General features: G+C 38.3%; 1 protein-coding gene across 10 annotated transcripts in view; it reads left to right on the plus strand.

The window, feature by feature from the left end:
• The window catches only part of SCAF11 (SR-related CTD associated factor 11), a 68,007-nt gene extending 50,163 nt beyond the window's left edge, over positions 1–17,844 (plus strand). For 7 of the 10 annotated variants that reach the window (XM_073327979.2, XM_073327981.2, XM_073327978.2 and 4 more), the window contains 7 exons: positions 272–361; positions 4,165–4,271; positions 8,114–10,597; positions 12,627–12,970; positions 15,890–16,108; positions 16,590–16,709; positions 17,068–17,844. In XM_073327979.2, the coding sequence (XP_073184080.1) occupies positions 272–361; positions 4,165–4,271; positions 8,114–10,597; positions 12,627–12,970; positions 15,890–16,108; positions 16,590–16,709; positions 17,068–17,202 (3,499 nt within the window). In that variant the 3' untranslated portion in view covers positions 17,203–17,844. Of the gene's footprint in view, positions 1–271; positions 362–4,164; positions 4,272–8,113; positions 10,598–12,626; positions 12,971–15,889; positions 16,109–16,571; positions 16,710–17,067 lie in introns of those variants that run through there. The other 3 variants (XM_073327987.1, XM_073327982.2, XM_073327986.2) reach the window with 3 other exon arrangements.
• The last annotated feature ends 350 nt before the right edge of the window (positions 17,845–18,194 follow it).

Genomic DNA, 18,194 nt, shown 5'->3' on the forward strand with positions numbered 1-18,194 from the left:
TCAGATATTGCATTCTGCTGTCATCTTAGTAATTCCTGCTTTTCCTTAGTATCATAGCTTAACATGCTCTGGGACATTTTTACTCAGTTGTATGTTCAGGTGGGTGGGCATGAAAAAATCTTGAAACTTTAAACATGTAGAAATATTTTAAAACTAATTTAGGAATAATTGCCTTTTATTAAATTTGCTTGTGTCAATTACTGACATGCATAATATCCAAGACTGGTATAATGCAAACTGTTTAAAAAAAGTTCTGAAATTTATCTTGCAGTACAGAACTTACAGAAATTCATACGGTGATCAGACAGAAGAGACGAGAACTGGAATTGTTGTCATCCTCTGTGTTAGCTAGAGTTCAAAGGTAAATAAATGTTTCCTATCCAAAGTGTTCAATGGTTTTAAGTGGATAAAAGTTTAAATGGATACTCAGATTTGAAATCACATTATTCAATTGTTAGAGAAAACTAAAATCTGTTTTCAGATCATAATTTTCTTCATTTTCACAGCTTATTTGCTACTTTTTATGTAAATTGAGACTTTTTATTGTACATCCTGGTACTTGCTTTTCATGTGCATCAGTGCAATAACCTCGCTGTGCACTGATCTGTGAGCCTACATGTGCCATTTTTCATACGTGTGAGTTTAATTTTAGTTTGCATGATTCAGGGAATGTCAGTGTTTGTTGTTGTTTATTTTTAGAATATTCTTCTGATTTAAACGCAGACTACTAAATCTCAAGACTTAAACCTCAACTTTAAACCAGTTAGGCTTAACCTCTCCCATGATTGGTTGTGACTTTCTTCAACTTGGGGAGGAAAAAAAATCCACATTTTTCACCCCATGGTGGATAAAAAATGGGGGAGATGGATGGACCTTGACAGTGTTAGCAAATGAAACGCAAAGCACATTCAATTTCAGTTTCTTCTTCTTTTTCATTGTCTCTGCCTATGACAGAGGTAGGCAGACTACGGCCCGCGGGCCACATCTGGCCTGCGGCACTGTCCTGCCTGGCCCCTGAGCTCCTGGCTGGGGAGGCTCGCCCTCGTCCCCTCCCCCGCAGTGATGCCGCCGTGCCGCTAGCACTTTGGCCTGCCACTCCTGCTGGGCAGCGCCGGTGGTGTGGCTGGCTCCAGTGGGGCTGTGAGCTCCTGTTGCTCTGAGCAGCATGGTAAGGGGGTGGGGGGTTGGATAAGGGGCAGGGGGTCCTGGAGGGCAGTCAGGGGAGGGGGAGCAGGGGGTGGGGGGTGGTTGGATGGGTGTGGGAGTCCTGGGGGGGCCTGTCAAGGGGCAGGGGTGTGGATAGGGGTCAGTGGATGGGAAGCACGGGGGGTTGGATGGGGGTGGGGTCAGGGGAGGGGTGGGTTGGAGGTTCTGAGGCGTGCGGGGAGGGGGTGGGGGCCAGGCTGTTTGGGGAGGCACAGTCTTCCCTACCCGGCCCTCCATACAGTTTCGCAACCCTGATGTGGCCCTGGGGCCAAAAAGTTTGCCCATCCCTTGCCTATGACCTTTTAAATTTTGAGATCAGTTATACTGGCTGTGTAATGGAAATGTTCTATAGCTGCTTTGAATAGTTCCTCAGTTTTGTTCTTGTGTGATTCCATTTCTTAATTAGATCAAGCCAGATTTCACTGAGACTGTGCCAATAATGCCATCAGCTCATCTGTCAAATCCCTCCAAAATTTCCTTCAATTGCATTTGTAAGTTTAGTGTCTTTCTGTAGATTCTTTTGAGTATGCTTGGTTTTTTGCATTGAGCAATAGAGGACTTTGATCGAATTTTCACACGCCCTTGGTAGTTCAATGCAAAGGTAGAGATACAATTTTCCTGAGAGCTCAACTGAATATGATTGCAAATGGGAAGATGGAGCATCAGTCTTTCATTTTCTAACAGCCAAATAGGGTGATAGTTGTTGCAGAAGTCTTATTTTTGGACTTCAGATGTGTTTTACGAGTGTGGTAAGTGTTACTACTTTATCAAAAAGACAGTGCTGAACACACATTCATCAGAAATTTTCAAAATAATTGCATGAGGAGTTCTCTCATCTTTTTTTTTCTGTCTTTCAATTCTTTGTTTTCTGAGCAAATGGGAGAGATTTCTTAAACTTCCTTCTGTGTGCTTAGATGACATACATAATCAGCAGTTTGGACCACTTTTCTGCTGTTTAAATTGAAAACAGAATCAACATAATTAAGAATAAAATGAAATCCCTCAACAGATGAGTGTAACTGTTAATCAGACACAAGGACTAACTCAATACCTTGCATTAATATCAGTGTTGATTATTATAGTTTTTCTTTTTTTCCTGTATTTTTTTCTCTTGCAACTTCTAGTGCTATACTTAAGAGTTATTCTGTCTGGTGGAGTAAACTCAGGGAAAAATACTTCTATCATTTCTTTAAATTACTTATTTGCTATGTAGAGGGCTATTTTGTTTGCGTATCACAAGATTGCAACTTTTTTGTCAAGTTGAATTTAAGCCTGTCGTTTGTTGAAAAGTCTTATTGATTGATATTTGCTATTCTTTTTGTTTTTAACGAGAAAAGACAGCTCCTGATAAATCTTATGTTGTAAACCTGCTGGAAGTCTTGGAACAACATTTAACTTAACCATTATAATTTAGATGTTTACTTCATGTGCTGAGAATCATGATAGTATCAAAAATGTCATTTACAGAATCCTCAAACTCACCTTTGTTCTGCTTTTCAATTTCATTAGAAAGTTTAATTCAAAGTCATGCTTGATGTTGAAGAATCCAAAAAAACCCATATGAAATGAGCATGAATTCTTTGTTTTACTACTTATCTCGTTCTGACAGTGTTTGTTTTAGTGTGGAAAAACAGTTTTAATTACTTCAGTTCATTCAGTGAATTATTTCCTACTACTTACTTCAGCTCTAGGCATATTGAATGAGAAATTTATACATAGGTGTTTAGTAATCATTTCCCTAATCTTCACTTGCAGTGTTAATCAGCAGATTTCACATTTACTACAGGTAAAACTAGAAATGATCTAGTGAAATCAACCGTGTGAAGGGAAAAAAAAAAAGATGAACTAGCCAGCTTTTATGTTGAACCATGTTGTCAGATATCCTGTTTACTTTCTAGAAGTATCTGGTTTCTAGTCATCTTAGCTCTGTTAAAATTCATAAATCCACCTTGTCTTCAGCACCCGATGACAGTTGACTCTGTAGGCTAGCCACACCACTTTCCCCAGTCACCAGTAACTTTACCCACTTTTCTTCCCCTCTAGATTTCTAGGCAGTTCTGTAACTTTCTTATAGTTTCCTAATAACAAGATCCTTGATGATGTCACCACTTCCCTTTCTATTTTTAGAATAGTTTTCCTTTGCTGATATGAGGTGTTTAGGTTCTAATTTCAGAGTGATACAGAAATTTAAAAAGATAGATCAGTGGATGGTGTGTTTTGGGTTTTGATACCCCACCCTCCAGCAACTCTGCCCTGCCCAAGCAAAACCCATCTTGTTATGTCCATATGTTCTCCATATTAGTGAATATACCAGTATTTGTTAACTTCCCCTGACCGCAGCAAACCAACTGACTCTCCATATAACATGATATGGCACACTGGATTTCTTACATCTGTGGTGGAAACTTCTGGTTCTTCCCTACATCCATAAAAGAAACGTTTCTGGAGAAAATGATAACTCTTCACTCCCCATACTCTTTTTCCAGAACTTCTGTGTCTGAGGGAGAAGGAATCTCTCATCCCTTCACTGTGCTCCAGCTGGAGATGGATTCTCTTAGTAGTATTCCTTCTGCTTAGCCAATGGAGGGGAGATTATTATTGGACTGACTGTGAGGGCCTACAGCAGGACTCTGGATTTTTCTACTGAAACCTTGCTTCAGGTTGTTATGTCTGATTTCATCTAAAGGATTGTAGGGAGTTAGTTAGTTTGGCTTTTGTCAATGAATAAGGACTCCTGAAGAATACATCTTTCTGGGAAAGAAAGCCTACTCATCAGCTTTGACTCTCTGTATCACTACCTATGAGGCAGTCCTAAGTATAATGTTCCATTTGTCAGCATGGTGAAACATGATATTACATGCTTAGTACATTAAATGACATTGTTATATCTTATTTTTCTAAAGTTCTTCATAAACCATTGTACCTTTTTCATTGCTTCATTGTTTTTTAATATTACAGAAGTCCCTTCGTGTTTTGTGAAGCTGAAGCGGAAACCTTTCTTCTTGCTTCCAGTGTAATGCCAGGGACTGTTTTTCCAACATATACCACGCCTTTGGAAAATTTTGGTAAACTTTTTTTTTTGTAAGTTTTATTTATAGTTCATATAAACTGTTGTCCCACTATGATTCTCTAAATTAGATGAAGTGTTCAGTTATAAAGAAAAATTGTAATCAGATGCAGTACAATTAGTAAGCTTCAAACCCAGATATTTTCATAATCAATTTTCAAGGTTAAAATTTAGGAGGTAAACTGTTGTGCCAGTTTCCAAATAATTGGTCAGTTACATAAAACACTTGTTTTCTTCATTTAGTGAAGAGCAAAATGTTTTCTATATAAAATTTTCTTCTGTATATCAAAATTATATGAATCTTATATTTACTCTTGTAACCTTATCAAACTTGTCGAAAGGATGGATAGCAGCTTTGCTGATATGTTTATATATTATTTAACAACCTAGACTGTCAGTGCTCTATTAAATGTTGTGAAGGAAGCAATCTTGTACAGGAGCAAGAGGAGTGGTTTAGATTAGTATTTAATTGGTGGGGCACAGCCCATCACCAAAAGGTGAGGGGGAAAAACTGGCAGAATTGTTTTGATCTTTAAGTAGGAATTTGGGGCTGGGGCAGCAGTGAAGGAGCATACTCTCCCTCCTGCTGCGGTAACTGCCATCTAGTCCCTGCTCTAGTCCCTTCTGCCCTCAAACCCAGTTAGAACGGAGATCTTCCTCCTCCCCATAACCTGCACAGCTTTGAGATGTGGGAAGCAGAGCTTTCAGAGACAGCGGAACTATCATCAAAACCTCTTTGAAGCAGTATTGCCTCAGAGCGAAGTGCTGGGCAAGCAGAGAGAGACTTTGGGTCTTCAATGCTAGCGGCAAAAGCAGGGAAACAGCTACCAAGGGACAAGAGGAGGGGGTGAGAATAGCTCCAGCAGTAAAAGTACAAAATTGTAGCAAGCAAAAACTTTACCCCTCTCTTGGGTGGGGGGAGGGAAAAATTGACTCGTCAGGGCTCCACTGTTTAGTAGTGCAAGTTAATTGGCTCTCTTTCCCCTCACTCCTGTCCATGTTCCTATCCTGCATCCAGTAGTGATAGGAGAACATGTTAGCTGGATGCCGCCGCTAAAATTCTCAGTGACTAAATAGTTAATATTGACATTTAAATTATAACTATTTTCAACTGGGTGTCAACTTTGCAATTATTAAAGCTGTATAATGTCCCTCAAAGCTATTGTTTCACTCCATCTGCAGATTCAGGAGCACATTTCAGTAGTTCATATTTTAAAGGCTTTCTTCATCTTAAAGGGGGTAGAAACTTAAGGTTTGTCCACACCTGGGAGTTATACCAGGATAGCTACAGTTTTATAGTTATTCTGCTATAGCTGTGTTGGTCAATTTCGCCATACAGCCAAGCCCTTAATGTGCTTTAAATTAAACTCAGACAGAAATTGGAGCCAGTAGAGAGAAATTCGGGAGAAACGTAAAAGCTTTATTATTGATTCTACTTTTAAAATTGGGGGAGGGGAGTACATTTAAATATAACTTGAAAAATTGGTTAACTTTCATACACTTCCTCTCTTTGGGGCTGGTCCTATTTTGTGGTTGCAGATATTTGACTTAGGAACTTGATCCTCTTAATTGAAGGTGGGGTCAGCAATTAAGAAAAGGGCTCTTCTCAGGATGCTTAGGGACTGCCCTTCAGTGATTGAGATGTGGCATAGGAAAGCGCATGATTCCAGCTGCTCTTTTTTTAAACATGGAGCTAGGTTGATGGGAATCCACTGCAATGGAATGCGGGAGTGCTAGACTTCTCCCCTGAAGTGAGGGGCTTCTCTATTAGACTGCACCAAAAGTAGAAGTGTATACATTTTTTATTTGAAAAGTTAATGAAATAAAATATTGAACATTATTTTATTTAAACAGGTCCCAAATTGTTATTCATATTGGGCCTAATTAGGGTTGATAACGCTAGCAACTCTTCAAGTGTTGTTGACACTGCATATACCTAATGCAAGACAGGGAACTAAAATCTTTCACATTGCCCGCTAGAAGAAGCACAAAACACTGAGTTCGGGTCTTGCCAGGGAAATGAGAGGAAATGATTTTCACACCATTTTAAAATTAAAAAATCTGTGGTTTTTTTATCATGCCTATTCATTTGTTCTCTTTATTAGAATTCAATTTAGTATTTACAAGTATTTCACTGACTTGAAAAGGGAGCTTGGACGGACACCCACGAGATGTTCATTTATATATACCTATGCCTTGTCTGAACTAGAATTTAAAGATGTTCTTAGCTAACACATTTTAATAGTCTAATGTGAACAAGGCAGTGTAGGGTTTAATGCATGCTGAATTGGGAGAATTGAAATTTACAGAGCAACCTCATCAAGACAAGACCTTAAAGAAAACATTGTCGGACCTAATCCAGGTTTTCACCATTCAGGATGTAAGTTCTGCTTGAAGACTTTCTTAGGCCTGGGTCTATGCTATAAACTTTGGGTATTATAATAATTTACAGATGTGAGGTTTTTACAACATTTTTATATAGAGACTGCTTGCTTGGTGATATCATTTCAAATAGCTTTAGTCACTTGGCATTCTTTCTAAGAGTTTGGGATCTCCATTTAATATCCATTTGGTTTCCTCTTCATCTTAAACACATATTCCTTATAGTAGTCACCTGTCACAACTTGTCACCTGTTGTGGCAGATTCTGTCACTGGAAATATTTTAAATCAAATTTTTTTTCTAAAAGAGGTGCTTTAGTTCAAACTGAAAATAATTCAGGATATTCTTATTGTGGAGCTGTCAGGAATTTTTTTAAATAGTTTGTTGGTTAGAAATTGCCAATTTGTGGAAACCAAAACTTTTCCTGTGGAAAGGGTTTTCAGGTCCAGGATGGAATTTCAGGGGAGAGAGAAGATCCAATAGTCAGGTGGTTAGGACACCCACCTATATTGTTAACGGTTTCACTGCTGATCATTGTAGCAAAAAAAGCAAATGTGCCTACCACCCCGCATGCTTTCCTGGGTGTTAGAAGTCCCCACTGTCCCTTTTCCAGCTACCAAAACCTCCACTTTGTTATGACAACTTTTAGGCAATGCCAGTACAAAAATATGTGGCACGTTGAAAATTCAAAATTATGGGTAATGCAGAGTAAAGGGAATATAGTATCATACCAACAAAAAGGGTACTGTGCTTCTTATAATATTTTTCATATTACTTCGTTTTTAAATTTGCCAGAAGCTGCTGCAGAATTTGTTGTCCACTGTTAGTCACTGTAGTGCTGCAGAATTCAGGGAGCCTTGCAACAGAGTTTGGGTGCTCCATGGCAAAGTGAAATTAGAGTCCTATTTATAAACTGTGAATTTAAGATTTTATTAGGAGTTACGCTATTATTTACATTTGTTAATTAACCACTTTTCATGTGGTAATTCACAGTTGCATTGATGCCCATTTAAAAAATGCATCTTGCAGCAGCATTGAACGTTAGCACTCTGGAGCTGCAATAAGTCTTATGCTTGAACTGGCAAATTCTGCTGTAAATTAGCCACTATAGGTGGTGAACAGTACCTTTTTTTTAAATGGCATTCATTCTAACTCTTCAAATGGTAATAGTAAGACTCACTGTGGTGAAACATGGTTGCTTGTTTTGTTTTTGAATGCAATTGCTACCAGGGAGCCTTGCCAGTACATCTCCAAAATGTTATAGTTTTAGTCTATTTCTCCTTTTGAAGAAACAGTATAAATTGGACAAAATGCTAGATTTTAGCCCTGCAGGTATCTTAGCCCAAAATTTATATTGTGCTACACATCAATATCTGTTGTTCATTAAACTTAAAATACCACGTTTGCATTCACATTACATTTAATTAATATATTTACTAAATTTACTTTTTTATATTAGATCCTTCAGGAAAGAGATATGCTGTTGCATGTACACAGGAAGGAGAGGAGAAAAAACAAGCCTCTGGCACATCTGGTACTAGAGGAACAAGAAAGAAGACTGCGAATACTACTCCTAGAAGATCTGCACGGAACAGAAAACCTGAGACTATGACTCAATCTCGCAGCTCACCAAGATCAAGTAATTCTGGATGTGATGCCCCCAATGATGATAACTCAACTATAAATGTTCCTTCTGCAGAATCAGAAAAACCACTCTCAAAACGAAAGTCTAAAAGAGGAGTTAAACAGCAGGTACCTTTGGTTAAAAAGAAACTTAGAAGTTCTCTGCGTTCTGAAAAATCATCCAGTGATTCAGTGGAAGATGACGAAGCTGCGGAGTCTGATACACATCCAATATTAGATAAAGACCACCTGTCGGATATTGAAAGTAGTAACTCTTGCCTTATGCACAAAAATAATGCAGAAACAGAGTCTGCTAATGGCTTGGAAAGCTGCAGTGAACATGTAGAGAGTGAGGATCTTACAAGAGAATGTGACAAAGAACAGGATACCCTAGAAAATTCAGATTCAGGTTCTTATATCCAAGAACCTCCTGTGTTAACCTTAGAGACTCAGAAATGTGAAATAAAAGATGTTAATAAAAATGTTACAGATTTTGAAAGTAAAGATGTCTGTGAAAATATTCCTGAACAAATAGAACAACCAGTGGCTAGTCACAGAGATCAATTACTTGAGGATTCAGTAACATCTACAAAAGTAGATCAGACATTAGATAATCCCCAAGATGAATCGTCTGAGTATCCAGAATCTGTGGCAAAAGTAGATCCATCTTTAGATAGCCCCAGAAATGAATTGAGTGAGCATCCAGAATCCATAGAAATTGATGATTCTGAGGACAAAGAACAGTCAGCAAATTGTAACACTGAAGATATTGAGAACATAAAAACTGTTCAAGATACTGAAAGAGCTGTATTAATAAATAATGTTTCTCTAGACATTAACAAATTGGACCAGTCTTTAGAAGAGGAGCCCATACCTGTATGTGAAGAGGCCAAAACTACAGAGTTACTCAAGGTGAATGTTGAACAATCTAATAAACATTTTAGTGAGGATAACAGTGAAATGATACCAATGGAATGTGACTCATTTTGCAGTGACCAGACTGAATCTCAAATTGAACAGCCACCACTGGTTGATAGTATAAAACAAGAGGAGGCAAGCTCATTGCAGCAAGATTCCGAAAACTGTGTATCACACTCAGGTCTTTCTGACAAAAAAGATGAAGCTTCTTCTCACGAAACAGAATGCTCAACAGAATTTAAAAAAGATAAAAAACCTCGAACTAGAAGGTCTAGATTTCACTCTCCATCAACAACTTGGTCTCCTTCCAGGAGAGAGGGTGGGAAATCTCAGTCACCATCTCCCAAAAGGGAGACTGTCAAGGAGGGCAGTTGGTCTCAGTCACCCGAAAGGGAAACTGCCAGGGAGGGCAGGCGATCTCCTTCTCGGTCTCCAAAAAGAGAGACTGTCAGAGGGGGCAGGAAAACACCATCTCGGTCTCCTAAAAGGGAGACGGATAGGGAAGGCAGAAGATCTCCTTCTCGGTCAAGAGTTAAAGATTCCTCTCCAAGGCAAAAATCTAGGTCTCAAAGCAAAGACAGGGATAGTGATAGAGATGGACAAAGGAGAGATCATGACAGAGAGAGAAGAAATAGGAGATGGTCAAGATCCCGGTCACGATCTAGATCAAGATCCAGATCAAGAACAAGAAGTAAGGGTCCTTCATTCATTAGGAATGAGAGAGATGGTCACTCTCCTCGGTGGAAAGAGAGATGGACAAATGACAGCTGGAGAAGTCCCAGAGGAAATGATAGATACAAAAGAAGTGAACAGGAGAAACAGAATGAAAATCTGCAAAAAGAAAAAGACCATACAGACAAAAGTACTGATGAGCAATGTTCTTCTGAAAAGCATAAGAATGATTGTCCAGACTGGATAATGGAAAGGATAAATTCTGTTCCCGAAACTAGGAGCAGAGAGAGAGACAAATTTAAAGATCCACAATGGGAAGAAAATAGACATGATAATTCAGGACATTCTTGGAATAAAAACTTTGGTTCAGGTTGGATTTCAAATCGTGGCAGAGGCAGCCGTAACAGAGGTGGCCGTGGCAGAGGCGGTTTTATGTATGGAGACCAGAATGAAAACCAATGGCAAAATAGAAAACCCCTCTCAGGAAACTCAAATAGTTCCGGGAATGAGACTGCAAGGTTCCCAGAACATCAACCATACAGGCGTAAGAGTGAACAAGATTTTTCTTTTGATACGCCTGCTGATAGGTCTGGGTGGACATCTGCATCTAGTTGGGCTGTAAGAAAGACTTTACCTGCAGATGTACAAAACTATTATTCAAGAAGAGGGAGAAATTCCTCAAGTCCACAGTCTGGATGGATGAGGCAAGAAGATGAGACATCTGAGCAAGGTATTCATTTTTATCTGATTTTCATAGTATTTAAATGGAGAAAATGCCCCCCCCCTTTTTTTTAAGAATACTACAAATCCTGTGTGAATTTGACACTGTCACTTTACTGTTCTGTGCAGCAAAGGCTAACTAGTAGTCACACAACAAACAAAATTGGCAAAGCCTACTATGAAGAGAGGCCTTTTTTTCTTCACCCCTGTTTGTATGCTACAAACACTCTTGGGCTGGATGTTCAGTAAATTAAGAACTGGACTTTGAGTCTTCGGGACTAGGGTGCAACCAACCAAATATGTTCCTCAAGAAAAAGAAAAAACATCCATGTATATGTTTTGCTCATTTGAGTTTACACACACTGTGGTATTGTTGGTACAGAATGAACAGGAGAGAAATGTAATGAACTACTTACTGCCTTTTTTTTAAAGGGTGATTTCTTCAAGGAAGACTTAATAGTTACCAATGAAAACGTATACAAATTATAGATTTGATCATGTGTTAACTTGATTGCGCTAACTATAATGTAGCAGTCAGCATTTTTAGAGTGAAACTGGCTTTCATGTTATAAAGTATTTATAAATCCAAAAATGTCTCATGCTCTTACTAATTAGCAGATGGCTCTTGACTGACCTAAAGGGAGTCCTTGTTTACCCCAGCTTGATCCTTTAGTTTTTGACATCACAATTATCACTGTGCACAGACTGTTGCAATAAACATAGGATTATTATTTAATTACAAGAGCAAACAGACAAAGAAGTCCTCATTTGTACAGAAGATAATTTTTTCAGATATACACAACTACAGTAATATCAAAGGGCATTCAGAGAACTAGGAGTAAATAAAACATTTTATATAAGTATTACTCTTTTCCATATTTGTTACAGTGAACATCCCCACCCAATGGGACTGTAATATCATTTTCACTGTTTCTTGTTAAGTTCATAAAAATATTCTGGGCTGAATAAACTATGAAGTAGAAGGCTGAGGAGTTATTAGCTCAGGATGAGGTTAATTCTGAATTAGTGGAAAGCTCCCTCAAGTTACTGATACTCTGAAATTGTTATGAAATATGTGAATTAAAAAATGTAAGCTACAGAACACAAATGGGATGTTACATAAAACTTACAAAAAAAATTCCTACCTTTGCTCTCGTCCCTGTTTCTTCACCCATTTTTTTTCTTTCTCCATCTCTATTCCTAATCCCTATTTCCTACATGTCCATAAAATCCTCTTCAAAATAGTCCAGTGTATTTTTGTTGTTAACTGAATTTGGAGGTAGAGGATTAAATTCTTCCATTATAAACTCAGTAAGACGGAGCCATGTTGGCCTACAGAAAAGGAGGCATGTGTAGGGAGGGTGAGGCATAAGAGAAAAGGTCAAATCTTGATCTCCTTGAATTCAGTGACGCAGTTCCCACTGATTTCAATTACGTACAAAGAAGGAAAGTGAGCCAATGGATTTTTAAACAGTGCTGCAGTTTCACAGTCCCAGCTTCTTAGCTTTTGGGGGTTTACTACTTATATGTCAATTTCATTTTTTTTTTAATGTATTTATTGCCTTCTGTTGAAGGGGGGAAGTAAAGTTGAAGTTAACACTTATTTATTTCTGGCACAAAGTGTGACCATTGTGAGTAAGGGAGCATATCACTATCCTATACAGTTAATATTCCTGAAGTCTGGATAATAAGCACTCTTAGCCAATCAGAGTATAAATATCCTTATACTATAGAACAGTTATTAGAAATAACTATAGCATGGTTGTGCAAATCAGACGCCCAGAATTGCATACATGGGCAAATGTATGCTTATGTTTCAGTAGTGACAGTTTGGGTGATGTGTGTTGCATTCCTGCACTTTGACTGTAACAAATTTTAAGCTGTGGTATAAATGAGTAGTGGGGGAATTCAAAGCAAAGGCTCTCGGAGCAACCTAAACTTTGTGACTCCTTAAACCTCTAAATTGGTGTTTCTTGGGGCGTCTCTGTTCTCTATAGAAATATGTATTTTGTACTTTAAATATTCTGTTCTTTTAATAGATCCAAACCTCAAAGACCAAACAAACCAACCAGGTGATGGCTCTCAGCTACCAATAAATATGATGCAGCAACAAATGAATGTAATGCCACAAGTGAACGCACAACACCAGCCTATGAATATCTTCCCATATCCAGTGGGTGTTCATGCTCCTATTATGAACATCCAACACAATCCATTTAACATACATCCCCCGCTGCCCTTGCATCTCCATACAGGAGTACCTCTCATACAGGTAGCTGCTCCTACCAATGTGTCTCAGGGATTACCTCCACCTCCACCTCCTCCCCCACCATCTCAGCAAGTCAGCTACCTTGCTTCACAAACAGATGGAAAACAATTGCAGGTATGTTTTTTCAGAAATCAAGGTCTAAGCAATATAGCCATAAAACATAGTTAAGCAGTGTTGCATCTATCAAGAGTATCTTGTATTAACATACTATAAAACTTGTCAAATATATAGTAACAGTTCTTCCTTCCCCTGAAAAAAGGTGATAGTGAAGTATTTATGGCAAAATGGATTGGCTCTGAAACCACTTAAAAACGTTAGTCAGAGTACACAATTTTTACTCTTTATTTATAGTTCTGTAGCACCCAGAGATGTCAACCAAGAATGGAATGTTGCATAGTTTTCTCATAGTTTGTCCACTATCAAATTGTGTATACACACAAGAGATTTCAATTCTAGTAGTTTTTAGAAATTGGATACTAAATTATTTTGAATATTCTTCCCATTTCAGCAGAGTGATGGCTTTATCCTCTGGGAAAGCTTATATATTTTGTAGTATGAGGAAGCTTTTGTTGTCTCATTTAACAGTCCTCTAAATCAGTGGTTCCCAACCTTTCTGTTGGAGCCCTCTCTTGGGGTGGATCAGCCCTATAATGTCCCCTTGCACCATTTCCTTATGCCATTGCTTGTGTCTGTTTTTCTTTTCCACTCGCCTTTTTTTTCCATGTCTTCATCCTTGTTTCCTTCTAATCATTTTTACTTTTTTTATTTTGGCTTTTTTACCTATTTTGTCTAGTCTCTGTCCCTCCCCTTTGATGCTGTAGTCCCTACCCCATTTCTCCAGTCATCAGAAGTCTCAGTTCTGCTGGAGATAGTGGGGTATCTCTTTGTGCCTCACAAAGTTGGTAGTTCCTGTGGTGCTCCAGAGAAGTGACCTTTGGGCTGGTGGCCTGTTGCCTTAGCCTTCAGCTCTGTACATGTGAGCTTCTCCCACAGTCAGTCATGACATTAGGAGCCACACAGGAATGCTGAGGAACAATGGGTGGCTTTCAAGAGGTTACCTAACACATTACTAGAACACACAGCAGCACGTTTGCAGTGTGTGGAAGTGGATCTGGGGTTCTGCAGATTTTCTCGTCTGTGCTGATCCTCAGCCTTGGCCTGTGACCCCAAACTAATCTGGCATCCTTTCCTCTGCATCCTAGGTTGGGAAACTGTTCTAGAAGATGTTCCTTTTCCATTGCTGTCAGTCATTAATATTCACAACCTCAACATCACATAAACAAATGGGAACAACCATAGGAAATACTGACTTATATGAATGAACATGACACATTTCAAATGTTTTGCAGACACAATGGTAAAATACTAGTATAACAGACAATCAGCCTGCATTTTAATTTGGTTTAGGTCTGCTGTCTGAAACAATTTAAAACTAGATTTTTACATTGGGAAATTAAATATTCTAATCCCAGAAGCATGAGAGAGCTGAAGTGTTTCTGTGAACCCTTCACTAATGGAATTGTCCAGTGACTCAATAAATGACTGTAAAGCCAACATATTTAGTAAAATGTGTTGCTCCAAAGTATGCTGAGGAACTGAGACTCTACTGATGTCTGCGTGCTGCCCCTCTCTATCACTATGGAATGGTGTCTGTGCTGAGTCCTGAATCTGTTAGCACCTTGTAATGCCATTGACTATGAGAGACTGAGGCCTGGTCTACATTTAAATTAGATCAGCCTAGCTATGTGGCTCAGGGTTGTGAAAATGTTGCACCCCAATCAGCACAGTTAGGTTGATTTAACCCCCAGTGTAGGTGTAACAGTGTTGACTGAATTCTTCCATCAGCCTAGCTATTGCCTTTTGGAGAAATGGATTAAATATGTTGATGGAAAAACCTCTTCTGTCAATGTAGGAAGTGTCTATGCTGTAGCGTAGACATGCCCTGAGTTGCCTGAAGGGTCTTTTGGGAATACCTCTCTAATAGATTTGCTCCTTCTTTAAAGAGGGGTTTGAGGGTAGTGTCACACAGTTACTTGTCCTTGTGAGTCCTGCAACATTCTTATAAACACTGAATAGGAAGGAAAAACTGGAAACCGCTAAGGAAGGTTAAGGATTGTTTTAACTGAATTCTTGTCATTGTAATGTTGATATCCAGCTCTGTATCTCCTTTTCATTTGAACTCAAATTCTAGTTTCACTACTGCCCAATCTGGATAAATATAAACTGGCTGTGACTCAACCTGCCTAGTACATAAGTGATGCTTGTAGGGAGAAGTGTTTGGAGCAGCAGGCAAGAGGCAGCATTTGCACCAATAGGAGCTGTTGGCACCATTGTTATTCCCTGATTCCAAGGAAGCAGCAATGGTCCATTGTGCCTTTTGCTGATATCTCAGAATGGCTTTTCCCCGGGTGTAGACTTCAGTGGTCATTTGATCTCTTCTCGTCTTGACTGAGCACTAGCTATGGCTACCCTTGAAGTTTACAAGAAGCTCCATCTCTTGCGAAACACAGAAGCAAACCTTCTCAGACATATGGACAAACATTCTGTCACCTAAGCTCAAGCACTTGCTTAAGCTCTCATTTTTGTGTATGCATTTCAAAGTGCTGGGGTCTAGGAACTGATTTACCTAACAGACACATTCCTGTACATGGCTATGAGAGCCAAAAGTGTCTGGGAAGTACCTGCCTTCAGAACTTAAATTTGAACATGTCCATTTCCATTTGTAGCACCGTTCTTGGGAATTCTTTCCCAGTAGGTAGAAGTCCACCAGAGCCAGGGTCTAGCAACTTTAATGATATGATGTAAGGTGCATTTATTTTGTTCAGGATTTCATTAACTGTTTTTGTTCTTATGTGTGTTAATCTTTATATAAAAGTGGCTGACTGCTATAGCAACAGCTGATGTAGAAATTAGCTGCTAAACCCAAGTACCTGTGGTATTCGTGCATTTATTACACTTGCTGAGAGTTCTAGAAAGTAAGTTATTGAATATCTGAAGAATAATGTATTAACTGCTGGTAACTTTTTAAAACAGGGTATTCCTAGTGCTCCTCATGTAAGTAATAACATGAGTGCACCACTCTTGCCTGCTCCAACAGCAGTCCTGGGAAATGTGGGAACAGTTCAGGGACCAAGTTCTGGTAATGCAACATCATCAAGTCACATCAAAACCTCTAATGCTGCTGTAAAATTTGCAGAAGGCAAAGTAAGCGTTACGGTGGAAGCCAGCGCAGATAGCTCGAAGAAAGACCAGGCAAGTTCAGAGTTGAGAGCAATATATATAAATCTACAGTGTTAAAAATTAGAGAACAAATGTGTCGACCTCCTTTTTAATGTATGGGATACTTATTGCTGTCATCCTTAAACTTCCATGGAAACTCTATAACTACAAGCAAATTAACTTAATTTTTATCTAATAAAATATTAATACTTTTAGAGCTGCACTTCTGTAAGTACTTTAAAATATTTTAAAGTGTAATTAATTAGTAGGGCCACGTTCTGCTCCAGATAGGTATGTGTGGTTCTCATTGACACCTGTCGAAGCTGGTTGTGTGTTCAAATATTAGGGCAGAACTTTGGCCCTGGTTCCGACAGCATTAGTTTAAGAGAAACTTTCAGTCTGCAAAGCCTTTCTTACTTTGATTGTTAGAATTAACTTGAAATAATCTTTTTATGTTTAAAAAAAAAAATTGCACACATACTTACCTAAAAATCAGGTCTTTTTCTTTTGACAGAAATTATTAATTCAAGAAAAAGCAGCACAAGAGGTAAAACTGGCTATTAAACCTTTCTACCAGAATAAAGATATTACCAAGGAGGAGTATAAAGAGATTGTGCGGAAAGCAGTAGATAAAGTAAGTTGTATTGAGGAATGACTTTTTAATAGTCTAAAAATATACATACATTAATATTTTAATTGATTCCGCCCTCCTCCCACCTCCCAGCAATATTGGAAAAAGGGTGATGAGTTGAGGGTGCTCAGCACCCTGCAACATCAGGTACATTTGTTCATTCCATAGACAAAATTATAACAGTGGCGAGTAGGTAGATATTGCCTCATTAAATTAATAAAACAGCCTTCCTGATTTAAGTTTTGCCCATCTTGGTGAAAGTAAGCATTATTTATCTGTGAGTGACTCTTTACTGACAGCTGTGAAGCATTGACAATGGTGTGTGTGTTTGTGTGTGTGATACATATATTTCCTGTTGTAGGTTTGTCATAGCAAGAGTGGAGAAGTCAATTCTGCAAAAGTGGCGAATCTAGTGAAAGCATATGTAGACAAATACAAACATTCACGGAAGAAAAATCCGGAGGAAGCAGTCTCTGCTGAAAGAAAGAGAGAATAAAATGAAAAAGAACTGAAAACATGGTCAAGATTAATCTGCAAAGTGCAATTTCAACATGAACCATTAACTGAAGATTATACAATTGATTGGAATCTGGTTTTGATAAAATTATTTTTCAATGTAGTATATGTTTTGTTCTAAATAATTATAGATCTAACTGCAACTTCTTTATCCCTTTTCAAAAAAAATGCTTAAAAGAAAGTAAAAGGTGTAAAGGAGGGTGCATTTTTATTAGGAATGTACGATTGTGTGGATACTAGCAGATGTACAGCATTTTGACTTGAATAATGAAGTGCGTAAAATTAGAAACTTCTAAGTACATTGGTTTTGGAACAGGTATGTACAGTACATGTAATCAGTCAGGTTAAAGATATTAAAGTAAGATTTTTCTCTTTGATTTTCCCCTAATTATAATAAAGATAATGTATTCCCCTGACAAATATTTCTAGTGTTAACTGGACAGATTGATTGCAGGGGTCAGTGTGTGTATATAAAAAAAAAAAAACACATGGCTATGTCTGAACAGAAGAACTGTTTAGATACACACAAAAAAAAATTAAACATAAACAGTAAGATTCAGTGTCCAATATCATGGGCGCTGTAATACTATTGTAACACCAAATAAAGGTTATGCTGCTTGTTTTTGTTTTGTGACTTTTGTTTTAAGATGTTGGGACGAATCTGCTTAATTCTTATGGAAATTAACTGAAGGCTTCATTCAGTTCCAAGAGTTATGGTTTAAGCAACCACAGTACATATCTAATTCTTCCCTCATCTGGTAAAAGGACCTAGGAAATTATCACTCTGTAGGGTTGGATATTCAGGAATATAAGCACTGGGTTTCTATAGCTCTTCAACTATAGTGAACAAGATGGACTTCTGTATTAAGTCTTACTAGGGTCTCTAATGACCAGAGGTTGCCAGTTGTGCCAATTTTAGTTGTGAGGTATTTTATTAACATGAACTATAGTTTTCAAGGGAATACAGCATAG

Source organism: Lepidochelys kempii, chromosome 1 (genome assembly GCF_965140285.1).
Source record: "Lepidochelys kempii isolate rLepKem1 chromosome 1, rLepKem1.hap1, whole genome shotgun sequence".
Taxonomy (NCBI): domain Eukaryota; kingdom Metazoa; phylum Chordata; order Testudines; family Cheloniidae; genus Lepidochelys; species Lepidochelys kempii.